Raw genomic sequence first — 13866 nt, 5'->3', positions numbered from 1 at the left:
GAGAAAAACAATTTCAGGGTTTGATTTCACCAAATCTAAATCGTGTTATATATTATATATCAAAATAAAAATATTTTTTAAAAAATAAGAAAATTGCTCCTTAAAAAATGCCGCAAATAAATAAAAAGACAAAATAACATTTAGTTGGAGTTGTAGTTTTCACCTGAAGGCGCCACCTATTATTGGACCCCAACCCCCACGATCCATTTTATCTACTATATTTTATTTCTCCCCCTCTTCTCCTACATATATATGCTTTATTATTATTTATTTTTTTTCTCCAAAACAAGGAAGCCCGAGGAAAAAGAAATTAATGCAATGGTTCCCCGCCAAACACCGCGTTAGTTAACGACGCCTATAATTGTAATCCACCGCATACCAATCGAACACATTGGCGATCCCTACGATGGTGGTGAAGACGACGGCGAATGACGTGGCCACCGAGAAGAGGACGTGCGTCGTTCTCGGAGGCCGAGGATTCTTAGGGAGATCGCTCGTTGCCAGGCTGCTGCAACTCGGAGGTTGGATCGTCCGAGTCGCCGATTCATCTTCTCACTCGCTGCTCACCGATCCTTCCGTTTCCGACTCTCTCCTCTCCAATGCTCTTTGCTCAGGTCAAGCATCCTTTTGCCATGTCGACGTTCGCGACATATCTCAAATCATTATAGGTAAAAGCAAAATGATTCATATATTTTTTGAAAATAAAATGATTCGTATATTATATGTATATATGTATGTAAACAAATGTACGTTCAATATGCGAATATAGACCTCTTTATGTATAAGCATTTCATACTTGATCAGTAATCTATTTTTTTTTATATATTTTCAAATTTAGGGTGATTTTAAGTTTATTTTAGCTGAGAGACCAGTCTACGCTAATCATTATGTTTGAATTTACTTAAATTTCGCAAGAGTTAATTTTTTTTTTTAAAGGTTTAGTTGATCGTTGCCTTTTGCTTTCTAATGACGTTGCGATAAAGTAAAAGCATATTCATAGTTTTTAAAATGAAAATGGTCAAAAAGTAACACTAATTATATTATAATTATAACTAGTTTAGCATTTTTCAAAAATATTTTTGGTAAAAAAATACTTTTTATCAAAAGTTAAAATTTTCTAATTCTTCATTTGATAAAAGAAGTGTTTTTCTAAAAAATTTTTTTCCTAAAAGCACTTTTAAAAATTTAAAACATTTTATTTAATAATACTTTTATCTCAAAAGTACTTTTTGTCTCTAAAATGTTTCTGAAAAGTAATGCTAAACTCACCCTTAGTCTAAAGAGGTGAAATCCTGTGTTTTAGTAAATAAAAGAAATAGCTTTTCTTTTGCTACATTTGCAAAAATGTTGTTTGCTTTTAAATTCAAACACCGTTTTTTTTTCTTTGGAAAAACAAACTTTCCAGATTTACTAGTTTTACATTGTCCTTTGTTAATTGAAATGAAGAACTTTTTGCTTTAACTTTCTTTTTATCAGAAATTAAAAATAAAATGGAAAATGCTAGCAAAGATGTCTTACCGGATGATTTAGATAGCTGGAATGAACGGAAAATTAAGGTCTATGGTACCAATATTTTGTTCCTGAGAAATACATATTTTGATAATTGAAAAGTTGAAAAAAAATGTTAAGTTTAATCAATCCTTTTTATTTATTTTTCCTTTACAAACTTACCAAAGATGGACTTATGGAATTGGTATTGTTTGGTTGCAAGAAGATTAGCTAAAATATAGTAGTTTCTGAATTCTCTGTTTAGGAAACTGAAAGATACTGATATGATGAGGAAATACATTGAATTCATAATATAATATCTTTAGTCTTATTTTCAGTTTTAAAATTTCCTTACTACATTGAGAATGTTTGAGAAATTGACTCCGTGTTGACAATGCACCACTTGCAGTAACTAAAGGTGCAGATGTTGTATTTTACATGGAGCCAACTGATTTAGACATACGTGATTTCTATAATTGTTACATGATCATAGTTCAAGGTAATGGATCTTTCCCCCCCTCTTTTGGTGGTTTTTTCCCCTCTCATTTGATATTCTAGCTTTGTAATTATATATTATATTTCTAATTGATACCCTTGTGGAGATCATATATTCAGGTGCAAAAAATGTCATTAATGCATGCCGGGAATGTAAAGTTAGACGACTTGTATACAACAGTTCTGCAGATATTGTTTTTGATGGATCACGGGATATACTTGATGGTGATTTGTCTTTCATTTGCCCGGGGAAAGTATGTTTTATATTGCTGCAATCTGATGAAACACTTTGGAATTTGGTTATTATTTGTTGTTTGCTAACTGTCCTTTATTTTATCAACGTACCAATACAGTTTAAGGATATGCTGATTGACCTTAAGTTTCAAGCGGAAGGACTAATCAGGTTAGCAAACAATATTGATGGTCTTCTAACATGTGTACTTCGGCCTAGCAATGTCTTTGGACCAGGTGATACACGGTTTGTGCCTTTGCTAGTTAATCTAGCCAAAGCTGGTTTAGCAAAGGTTTGTGAACTGTCTCAACAATATAACTTTGTCTGTATAGAGCTGTAGTTTTACTACTATCTTTTTTATCTGGAAACTACCTGATTATTATCAATAGTAGCTGAAACAGAAAAACAACAGCTTGCCTGTAAGAACCACTCATTTTTATCCTAACTTTTCAATTTTGGATTTATCTCACATAAGAACCTTAGTTGTTATGCATCTTAGATTTTTTTATGCTTTTGGTGCAGGAGGATATCTGTTTGTAAAATTCTATTATTTCTCTTGCTTTTTTCAAAAAAAGAAAAAAAATGTCTATTTTATGTTATGATGCAACGTGGAATATTTCTATTTAATTCTCTTTACATTGACTGGGTTTCTTATTTCAGTTTATTACAGGATGCGGTGAAAATATGTCTGACTTTACCTATACGGAGAATGTTGCTCATGCTCATATCTGTGCTGCAGAAACTCTAGATTCTCGGGTGGTCTCTGTGGCTGGAAAGGTTCTCCTTAAAAGTGTCATTAGATGTGCAAAATTCTCTCATATTTTAATTTATATTGAATCTTTGTATAAGGGAGATGTTCCCAATATGCAGGCTTTTTTCATCACAAATCTCGAGCCGATAATGTTCTGGGGATTTGTGTCTCTCATACTTGGAGGCTTAGGGTATCAAAGGTAAAGCCTCCTGATTTTCATAATAAGTGAAGCATGATATATCATTCACCAGCACAAGGTGCTGCTGAATTTTGCCATACCATTAGTAGCAAGGATCTTTACATTGGAATAATCTTCTTTCTTGTTTAGCAGTGGATTGCAGATGATATCTACTGTTATGGTATACAAAATCTGTTGTTATATGTTTTACCATCCTGTTTGATTTCCTTCTTTGAATTTCAGTTGCTTTAGTAAAAATTTGTGTGATTTTGTCTTTCTGCTGCATTGGTTGCTGAAACAATAAAAATAATCTTTCCCTTTGTTTTGATTGTGCGAGTCTTTTAGTGATTTTTTGCCTAACTGAAGTTGTCAATTGTATTGCAGACCTTACATAAAGGTTCCTACTTGGATGGTTTCATGTATTGTCTCACTTCATCAATGTAGAAATGACAAATTGTACAATTACAGCGTATCACCTCACTACATGCTTCAACTAGCTTCACGCACCAGAACTTTTGACTGCTCTGCAGCTCAAAATCATCTTGGATACTCACCTGTTGTCTCCATGAAGGTATGTTTCTGCCATCTTTCTTTTAATGTAAATGCATTCTTTTCTACTAAATAATGTACCCATCATCTGTTTATTCTTTTAGCACTCCTATATTATATAGAATATTTTCTCGATCTTCTGTTAGCCTATTTTTTCATAATTTATGCTGAGAGTTCTACAAAACTAGAACTTTTATTATCAGTTGATTGGCCAATGTAAGTATATATTGCATTCAATTTCTTTTTCTGATTTTGTATTTTCTTTTCGTCTGTCGGTATTTTGTTTCCATAATGTACTTCTTTATAGAGTTGAAGCATTACTCCTTGTTTCCACTTCTGAAACATTGACCACGTTATAACTCATCAGTTGATTTCTACAGTCAATTAAACATTCTTGGCTTCCATTTATTTTTCTGATAAGCTGTAATGCAAATAGGTAATAAATAATAATGGTAGTGCTTTCTTGTTCTAGTTCCTTACTATATCCCTTGTGAGGGACAGATGGATTGTTTTTGATGGCAAGGTAAATGGAGTGAGGTTAATTTCGCCTATTTCCTAGAACAGAACTGATAAGAAGAATGGAATTTTGTAGAATTGGGTATCCTTGTTGCTTCGTGAAATTAAAAAAAGAAAAATATAGCCTTTCAGAGTAGGTTTTCTTGCGGAATCCAGTAAAATCTTTTGTCCTCATGCAGTTATCCTCGTTCTTCCTAGTTGATAAGCAGAAGACCATTTTCATTCCCTGTTATGCGGTTTCCACTCTTCTTACATTCCGTCCCAACATAAGAGATAATTAATGTTAGGTTCAAGCTCTAGCTGATTGAATTTAGCACATAGAAGTGTTTGATTCGAATACTGTTACTTCTCATTTTCTGATTACCTGGAAATAGTTTTTCAAGATCCTGCACAGAGTCTGCTAGCTTTTTTTCTATCTGAAAGTTTGACGTCTTTTTTGTTTCTTGTTGCTGATAATACAGGATGGTATCAAGTTAACAATTCAATCATTCTCTCATTTAGCCAATGTCTCATTTTATACGAAATACGGAAATTTTAATGAACAATCCAAAGCAGAGAAGATGCTGGGCAGCGGGATAGGTAGTCTATTATTTGATGTTTTATGCAGAACTTCATAATAGCGTTCAATAGGCATTTTCTCTGAAGTTTATGTTTGGCCAAAGAATTTCAAGTGGTTTTCTTTCAATGATTGAGCACATGTTCAATTTAATTTTTAATGTTGGAACCATTTATTTCTTCTGATTACTATTTAGGTCACCAGTATTATACCTAACTTTCAAAGTCCAGGTGCTTTCTGATGCATGCTATGTAATAAGATTGTACTATGGGAGGAACAGTTGAAATTCAATTCTTTCTTCCTTCAAATGTTGATGAAGGTTTTTGGGTTTGTAATTGTAACCAACAGGCTGCTATACAGTCCATGTTGACTTTAGCTTGAAGCCTAAGCCAACATTTCGTGGCAAACTGTACAATCAAATTAAAAACTTAAGACATTACGCTTGACTCAGCATCTTTTCCTTGGATGCATCCAAAAATGCTACTGTAAATAATCGAGGCTTGATAATGCAACTATATAATGACCTTAAATTACTTTGTTTCAGTTGCAGACATCTTGCTGTGGAGAGATGAAAGGAGAACATTTGCATGCTTCTTTACTCTGGTTTTGGTATATTGCTGGTTCTTTCTCTGTGGAAGAACTTTTGCATCGTCTTTAGCCGACCTTCTGCTTCTAGTTATAGTCGCTCTTTATGGACATGGCATTTTATCATCAAAGATGTGAGTATTGGTAATAATATGCTAGGTTGTCTGATGGCATTTCATTGGGCCTTTTAACAGCACCCTCAATTTGCTGAAGTTCATCTGAGCCCCATTTTTACACATTGACTGAGTTTATCTGGAACTTTAAGCAGTAGCTCAGTTCTCATTCCCATTTTGGTTTTCCCATTTCATCCTTTTTCTTTTCCACTGTCCATGTTTTATGCCAAACTCTTCTATTAATATTATCTTTTTCTAGGACATATCTTTCTTTCCATTCCACTGTTTTGGCTAAATTGCTCTGGCTCTTCATTTTTCTTAAGGGTACTGGGGTCCGACTCATCTGTGATGCTCACACCCGAATCTGAGTAATGTAGAAATTTCCTTATGCTCCAATTTCGCATGGGCCATCAGAGTTAAGGGGATGAGAAGGGATATTTGTTGTTTTTTTCTTGAGTTTTTATAGTTAAGTAGATGCTATGCAGTACTTTTCATGTTTCCCTTTGTGCACTTTTACCATTTCTGTTAATATGACTAAATCAGGCTTTCTTCCCATACAATAAAACCAGAATATTAGATACCGTGACTTCCCCCTAAAAGAATGTGGTTTAGTTGTGTACATGGTATAGAGCACTTGACATACCAGAACATTTTTCTCTCCTAAGTATTTACACTCCCATTATCAACTTATAAACTGAAAGTTTTACTTTTCCTTCGGTAACCTGTTGAATTTTGTAATTTTTTTTTATTAAATATGTTTTTCAAACAAATGCGCCCTCACAAATATGCATATATAAATGTCTCTCAGTTATAACTGCCTTTGAAACAGATGTGGTTTTGCTGTTCAAGAGATACCTTCGTCTCGTTTCAAAGTCACAGAATCAGAAGCTCAACAGGCAATGAGATCCATAGCACATACATGGAATAAAGGAGTACGTAGAATCACATCGTTGGCGAAGGGAGAGGATTGGAGCAAGTTTTTCAGGGTATGTATTTTGATGGCAATTCTTTCAACGGTTTCATGGATTTTTTAGTGTTTATTTGTTTTAAGGGCTTTTATTCTAGAACATGCAAAATATGAAATCTCCAATCTAGCACTTTTTATTATACTTGTTCTCTTGAAATCCTCCTGGTTCGGGTTAGATCTTGTTTCCAGGTGCATTCTGGTAAACTTATGTTTCCAAAGTTATTGGGTTGTATTTATATGGTCTAAAATTTTAGATCACGACCTAAGACCTTCCCATACACATGAAACGTATGAATGTTGTCATGACCGATTGACTAGATAGTCTCATTTTCTACGTAGCACCATGTCATGCTTATAATCGGTATTGTACTCTTTGGATACTCATAATTTCTCAAGATTTTGGTATCTGAAGTTGGACTTCCCAGGTTCAAATCCAGGACGCCCCATATAAGGTTTTGCTTTTGTTGGACCTTTAAATCCAGGATTAGATTCTTTTGCAGGATTAGATTCTTTTATTAGCTAGCCTTCCATGCTATGCTATTTGGGTGTGTGTGAGTGTCAAGTATGAGTATGTATCTAACATGGGTATATTCAATTTTTTTGAAGTTCTTTCATGTACTTAGAGGCCCTTAGAGAATCATATCTTCTTCTCATGTTTAGATATGTATCAGATACAAATACCTAAAAAATAATAATGAAGAGTAGCAACATAGCTTACATGCATAAACTTTGCCCAAAATTCAATGTGGATTTCTTGCACATTTTGACTCGTATCAAACTTGCCAAATAGGAAAATACACAACTTTTTTGATTGATTAATCTGTACAAACTATTCATGAGTCCATACAATGAACAATTATGGGCATAATACTAAGTTCTATGGTGAATTTTGGTTTACCTATCCAAGCTTTCTTCATTTTCATTGAGAAATTTGAATTTCTCACTTACGCATGTAACTTGTTCAGGTTGTGATTTCCATTTATCTCTTCAAGTCGATACAGGCTTATTCCGTAGCTGTGCTTTTTGGCATCGGTGAGGAAAAAACTAACAAATTACTTCCACTAATAAATGAGCATTTCCTTTGGTTTAATTGTGGGTATTGACATAAAAAATAATCCGTAATGCAGTACTGGTTTTTGCCTTCACTGCATTTTTTGTTTATGATCAATATGAAGCAGAGATTGATGCATTAAGGATTCTTATCTTCTGTGGTATCGTGGAATTAAAAGGATTGTTATTAAGGAAACTACCAGCTTCCATCTCCTCATTTTCTCAACACGACAATGTATTGAATCAAGAAAAAGTTCCCGCTCGAGTAAAGGAGTGGAAACAACCGGATCATGCTCTGGTAGTTTTTTAGTTCCATCACTGACTTGCATCAAACCTATAATGTCAGATATAGGCATGAGTGTATGCGCCCGGCATGGGTATGTTTAATTTTTTTCTAAATTTATTCATGTATTTGGAAGGTTCTTGAAGGATCATATGTAGTATCGGGTCATAGCAATTATTTTCCTAGAGAATTAGTCATAGGTGCACGTAAAGTCTGTCACTTCTAGGCAATGGTTCATTTTAAAGCGAGTCAGGGATACATGCACATAAGTATCTGCATCGGTAACACATGCTGAGTGTACTAGAAAAAATACCTTTTTTTAAGGTAAAAAAATACGTAAAACATTTGTTTTTCGATATTTCATAACTAAAGCTTAAATTTATCTCAAATATTTCAACTTTATAGTTTCTTCACCATGAGGAAATGGAAACCCAACTTTAGAGTCTTGGAGGCCTCTTTTAATTCGGTGGTTGTTTGGGTAAGGCTGCCAGAGCTTCCCATAGAATACTATGAATAGGAGATACAAGCTAAAGTTGCCCAGAGCATGGGTCATCTTTTCTTTGAGTCGATAATGCAACTAGTTTCGTGGGTAGGGTTTTGTATTCAAGTCAATATTGAGGATCCCCTTAGATAGTTCATAGTGCTCCAACGAAGGAAACAAATGCTACAATGTGAAGGTATTGACAAGGTTTGCTTCTCTTGTGGGAGAATAGGGCACAGACGGGAATCTTGCCTTATTTCATATCCAAACCTTACTATGGCACAAAGGATAACCTCCTTGAAAGTCATAAGAACCCTGCCGCTAGGAGCCTTAAAGAGGGAAAGGGAATGTTGAATATCAAGGCAAACAATAGTGTAAAGATGCCCGCATCATAAATAGGATGATAAATGTGTTTCAGCTTACTCAAACCTACATACTTGTACACTGACAATAATATTAATGTCAACCGAATTAAGACTCAATCAAATTTAAATAGACTTTAATTAATATTTTTCAAATATGGGTAAACCTTGAGGTTAATATTTGTGGACAAAATTAGACTTGAATAACAATACATATTATGAATGCTATACATAAGTTGTCCAAATTCAACATAACTCATCCCAATACCACTACTAATTTTATATATTAAAAATATTATAAGAGTAGAGGATCAAATGATGATAAATTAAAATAAAAAAATTACCTACAAAACTTTAACACTGTTGATAAAGGCTAAAGCCCTGAGACATTAAGAGCATCAATTCAAGTTCCATTATGTGCAGATAATGTATGAGCTCTTAAATCCACGCTGTGTGGGTTTTCTCCAAAATTATTTTAATTTGATTCTAGGTATTTTTGGATTATGGTTGATTTGGATGTGCAATTTCATTATGTGTAGGTTTTTTTCTAAAGCTATTCTAATATAATTTAGGATATATTTCATAGTTGATTAGATGTGTATTAATTATGATTATAATTTTAAAAATATAAAAAAGATTAAATCTTAAATTTCAATATAATAAACATATTAATACACAATGGCCTTAATTAAAGAGATGGTATGACTCAGTCTAGGGGTGAGCATTCGATTGAGTCAAGTTGAATCGAGTCAAAATATTTTAAAGTTAGTCGAGTTGGCGAATCTTATTTTAACAACCGAACTCAATTTGAAATTATTCGAATCAAATTGGGTCAAAATATTTCGAGTCGAGTTAATGAATCCTATTATTTATACTATGTTGCGTTTACATGAACCAATTATTTAACTAGTAGATGAAATACAATATTATTTAACTACATAAATATAATGGTTTTGCCTTTTAACTTTATAGGTAAACATTTATCAAAACGACGTAATTTTACCTTTTAACTTAATGGTTTTGACTTTTAATTTTAGAAAATATAAATATTTATCAAAACGGCATAGTTTTGCCTTTTCTCATAAGAATTTTCTGATAACTTGTATTGTATATTCGAGTTAAACCGAAAATTTTGATTTTTTATTTGAGTTAATCCAAATAACTCGATTAACTCAAATAACTCGAACTATTTTATTCAAAATTTGAATTTTTTATCAAGTTTTTTGAATCGAATCAAATTTTGCTCACCCTTATCTTAATGTAGATAGCATGATTGTGGATCTCTTATCATTATAATATTGAGGAAGAGAGAAGAGATGACGGAATTTGAACTCATGTCATCTAGATACCCAACCAATGCTTTAACCTATTCTCTAAGCAAATCATGACATCATTTTTTTGAAAGCACAAGCCTTGGCAAACAAGGGTAAACTACACTAGTAATCATGACATATCCCAAAAATTGGGTTAGTAGAATCAAATTAGTGGACCGGATGTCGAAATTAGGTTCGTAGTAATAATTAGGTAAAAATACTAAAATAATAATCGAGGCTAAAATTTAGATAAGGAAATTAAAATTAAACATTTGATTATTAATTAATCTAAAACAGATTTTAAATACGAAATCAGATTTGAAAAATAATTAAAGAAATTGGTTTTTAATTAAATTAGGACTAATTTTAAAAAGTGAAAATTCAAAGCGATTAAAAGAGTAATTGCCCAATTTTTAAAAATTGGTTCGCTATTTAAGCAACAACCTGTCAGTTCCCTCCATCATCTTTTCCATTTGATTTTCTTTTAAAATTCCCAATCTAAGCTTTTCTCTCCAATTAGTCAAACAACTTAGATTTTCTAACCTCTCAAACACCTAGTCAACTCCCAATTTTAAAGAAAATCCATGTTTACTTCACCAATTTCTTCAATCTCTTCTCATGTTCATCATTGAATTAGTATCTACAAGTCATAGTTTTTAAAATTGAGGTAATTTTTTTATTTCTATTGTTAAAATTAAGCATGTTGTTATTTCAAATTGAGTTTTAATTTATTATAATGAGATTTTGATAGATTTAATGCTTTCTAATCAAAACATGGTTTAAAGGTGAAATATAAAATATCTAAGGAAACTTGTTTTACATTAATTTTAGACTTATTTTGAACTAATTAAAAGGTTTGTAAAGTTAATTTTATAGATTGTTAAAGAAATTCTATGAATCGAATGTTTTCCTCTTATAAAATGTTCGTAAAGCTAAGTTTTTTGGAAAAGTTAAATTCAAATAATCAGATGAAATTCATGACTTAGATCTATAATTAGATGATATTTAGGATGTTTGGAAACAAATTTATGGATTAAAATGAAAATTAAGTGATAAAACCTCTTATTTCGATAAAAATGAGTTAGATTTTAGTATTGAGAAAAAAGAATGTAGATCTACAATTTTACTATGGTTTGAATGTGATCAAGGCTGTAAATAGTGAATGTGTAATGTATTTATTATGCATGTAAAGTGTCAGATCAATCGGGACCTTCTACAAGCAAGGCAAAGGGCAAAGAGAAGTTTCCCTAGCCTTTGACGTTCGGGTGAAAACAATACGATAAGTGATCATAATTGGTACTTCTAGGCACAATTCAATGAGTTATTAGGAAACTTGGGTTAGCCTAAACACCTATCCTAAGTTCCGAGCATAAGTATCCCTATTCAATTTATTATCGTTATGCAAAATCATGTTTATGAGATGAGTTATGCTATCTGGTTTATCATGAAATATCAATGAAAATGTTATGTGTTTTGACTAAATATGATTTAAGTCTTGCTGATTTTATGCACACTATATGAGATCTATATGATATGCCTTTTAAAGCATTTTTAGAGCACTTGAAGTGCATTATATGAGGTTTGATAATGTGATATGAACATGAGTTAAATGATATGTGAAAGTGTGCATAAAACAGTAAGTGTATGTGTTTAAAATGAATATGTTGGCATTGTGATCTCTTGAAACCATTAGATATTGTTGATATGTCATAGGATTGTGAGTACTCACAATTATATGTTTATGTTTGGGCGAGGAGACCTCAGGATATGTTGGAGGGATAAGGGAATGTCGAGCATAACTCAATTCACCGAGATATGTTTGGTATGTTTGGAGATTGTTAGCCATATGCTACACTTCATAGGATCTGCTAGACTCTAAGTCCTTGGTTGTGTTTGGAGTTCCTTGTATCTAATGTTTTATGTTTTATATATGTTTCATGGGCACTAAATGCCAATATATCATTAAAAAATGCTAGGGATGATGCTTGTGCTATGCCATGTAATAATGTGATAGTATGCTTACCATTAACCTTAATATTGTACCTTGTTGTGGCATTTTTGAACACTCACTAAGCTGGTTAAGCTCACACTCCTTTTATGAACATTTTTGCAAAGAAGTAGCTTTTTAAGGAGGGGAAGTGTGCAAGCAACTGATCCATCTAAGGCATTCTATTCGAGTATATGATTTAGTTTTTCAACTAGCAAAAAAATGGCAATGTGGGATTGTTTTGTAAGGGTTTTAGACTTTATTTTTGTTAATGGTGTAAAAGGACTTTATAACTGGTTTGTGATTGTTAGGATGATTGGAAATTATGCTTGGAATGCATGTTATGTAATGTTTATGCCCATCTGTGTAAAATGCATAAGAATGGTTGAATAATTGATATGATAATTAGACTAGTATGCTGTAGGATTAGACATGTTTAAAATGATCAATTGGTATGAAGTGAACCATCATTGCTCTACTAGAAATGCATGAAATACTAAATTTGCTATGCTAAGTAATTGAATTGTGACTTAAGGATTTCATGCTAGCATAGTTGTTTACCAAGGTTGTTAAGTTAGGTTTCTAAATGATTTAATGTAATTAAGCATGTTTTGTATGATCTATGTATGCTATATGATAGATTAGAATAGAGAATTTGGCATAAAATCACGAAATGGCATGTCTAATTTAGTTTCAAATTGTCATATGCAAGTTGCTGTGTTTATTTTTTTTTTGTAGAAATTGTATACGATGTCGCGACAACTTATAATCGACGTTGCGACGATGGATCGTTGTTGCGACGCCGTTTATTGCATTGTAGGGACGATACCTACTTCTAGATGGCATTTTGATGTGAGTAATTGTGTCATCATGACGTGGCAAGCTATGGTTTTGGGTTTGTTTTATTATATTTGCAATTTAGTCTTAACTTTTATACAATCAAATTAGAGTCCTTAAAGACGATGAAATTTCTTAAAAATTTGCATGATTAAGTATCATATGTTTAATTTAAAAATTTTATCCTTAAATTTGTAAAAAAGGTTTTTCGGATATTTTTCTAAATTTATGATTTGGTCCTTAAACTTTGTCTTTAAATTCAAATGAGTTTTTCTTGTCGATTTTAGCTAATTCTTTCAAAAATTGTCTCGAGTAAAATATTATAACTATATGTATGCCTAACTAATGTTCTATAATTGTTTTGTATGGCGTGTTAAATGATAATTTTACCCCTGGATGTTATTTGATGATTTTTACTAGAAAAGCATGTTTTAGGTTTCCTTTTTATGGTTATGTTACTTAATAATTGATGATTATGCATGCATTTGTGTGGTGTGATCGATGGTTTCGGTGGTTTCTAGTGTGATTGGTGATCGGTAAGGAGGTGATGTAAGTGACTAATATGACAATTTCAGATTTGGGTCGATTCATTCCAGCCGGGTTTGGGGTACCACAAGTCACCTAATTATTAATAAATCTTTTTTTTGTCACCTAACTATTTGAAAAGTTACAAAATGGTCACCCAACTATTCAATTTTACTTTTTTTTGTCACAAATTGATTAATGATGATAACTTTTAAAATTAGAATTGTAACAGCCCGATTTTGGGCCTAGTCGGAACAGTGGCTTCGAGACCACTAATTCAAGGTCAGAGAAAGTATTTTATTATTATTATTTTAGAGTTATAACATGTTTATATTAGTGCATGAAAAATTTGGTGAAGTAATTTTAGCGTTTGTGAGCTTAATTGTGAAAAAGGACTAAATCGCATAAAGTTCAAAAGTCTTAATTTGATAGCTAAGGGGGTTAAATTGCCATGTATCATAAATTTGGGGTCTTTAAAGTGAAATTAGGCTCTAAAATAGTGCTTGGCCTGCCAAGAGACAAAGAAAATTTAATGGTCAAATGTTAAGTATTTGATGACATAATATGTGATAAAATAATACCCTAAAAGCCTAGCCAT

At 32.4% G+C, this 13866-nt stretch overlaps 1 protein-coding gene across 2 annotated transcripts; it reads left to right on the top strand.

Annotated features, from left to right (window-relative positions):
• The first annotated feature begins 213 nt into the window (after nt 1–213).
• LOC108488634 (3beta-hydroxysteroid-dehydrogenase/decarboxylase-like) lies at nt 214–8152 on the top strand. 2 transcript variants are annotated; one of them, XM_017792925.2, is made up of 12 exons: nt 214–668; nt 1898–1987; nt 2104–2237; nt 2337–2507; nt 2876–2992; nt 3086–3165; nt 3529–3715; nt 4671–4788; nt 5310–5484; nt 6293–6449; nt 7396–7462; nt 7558–8152. In XM_017792925.2, exons 1-12 carry the CDS (start codon nt 407–409, stop codon nt 7788–7790), a joined length of 1791 nt encoding a protein of 596 aa, XP_017648414.1. In that variant the 5' UTR covers nt 214–406; the 3' UTR covers nt 7791–8152. The 2 variants fall into 2 exon arrangements, with proteins under 2 accessions (XP_017648414.1, XP_052876485.1); XM_053020525.1 differs by having other exon boundaries at nt 2876–3165.
• The last annotated feature ends 5714 nt before the right edge of the window (nt 8153–13866 follow it).

This window comes from Gossypium arboreum, chromosome 10 (genome assembly GCF_025698485.1).
Source record: "Gossypium arboreum isolate Shixiya-1 chromosome 10, ASM2569848v2, whole genome shotgun sequence".
Taxonomy (NCBI): Eukaryota; Viridiplantae; Streptophyta; class Magnoliopsida; order Malvales; family Malvaceae; genus Gossypium; species Gossypium arboreum.
Note: the sequence above shows the minus strand (reverse complement) of the source record. Positions and strands in the feature narration are given on the sequence as shown.

Coding starts and splice junctions, on each gene's coding strand:
- LOC108488634 (XM_053020525.1), top strand. CDS start 407: ATGGTGGTGAAGACGACGGCGAATGACGTGGCCACCGAGAAGAGGACG. Junction 669..1,897: donor CATATCTCAAATCATTATAG/GTAAAAGCAAAA, acceptor CACCACTTGCAG/TAACTAAAGGTGCAGATGTT. Junction 2,238..2,336: donor CTTTCATTTGCCCGGGGAAA/GTATGTTTTATA, acceptor GTACCAATACAG/TTTAAGGATATGCTGATTGA.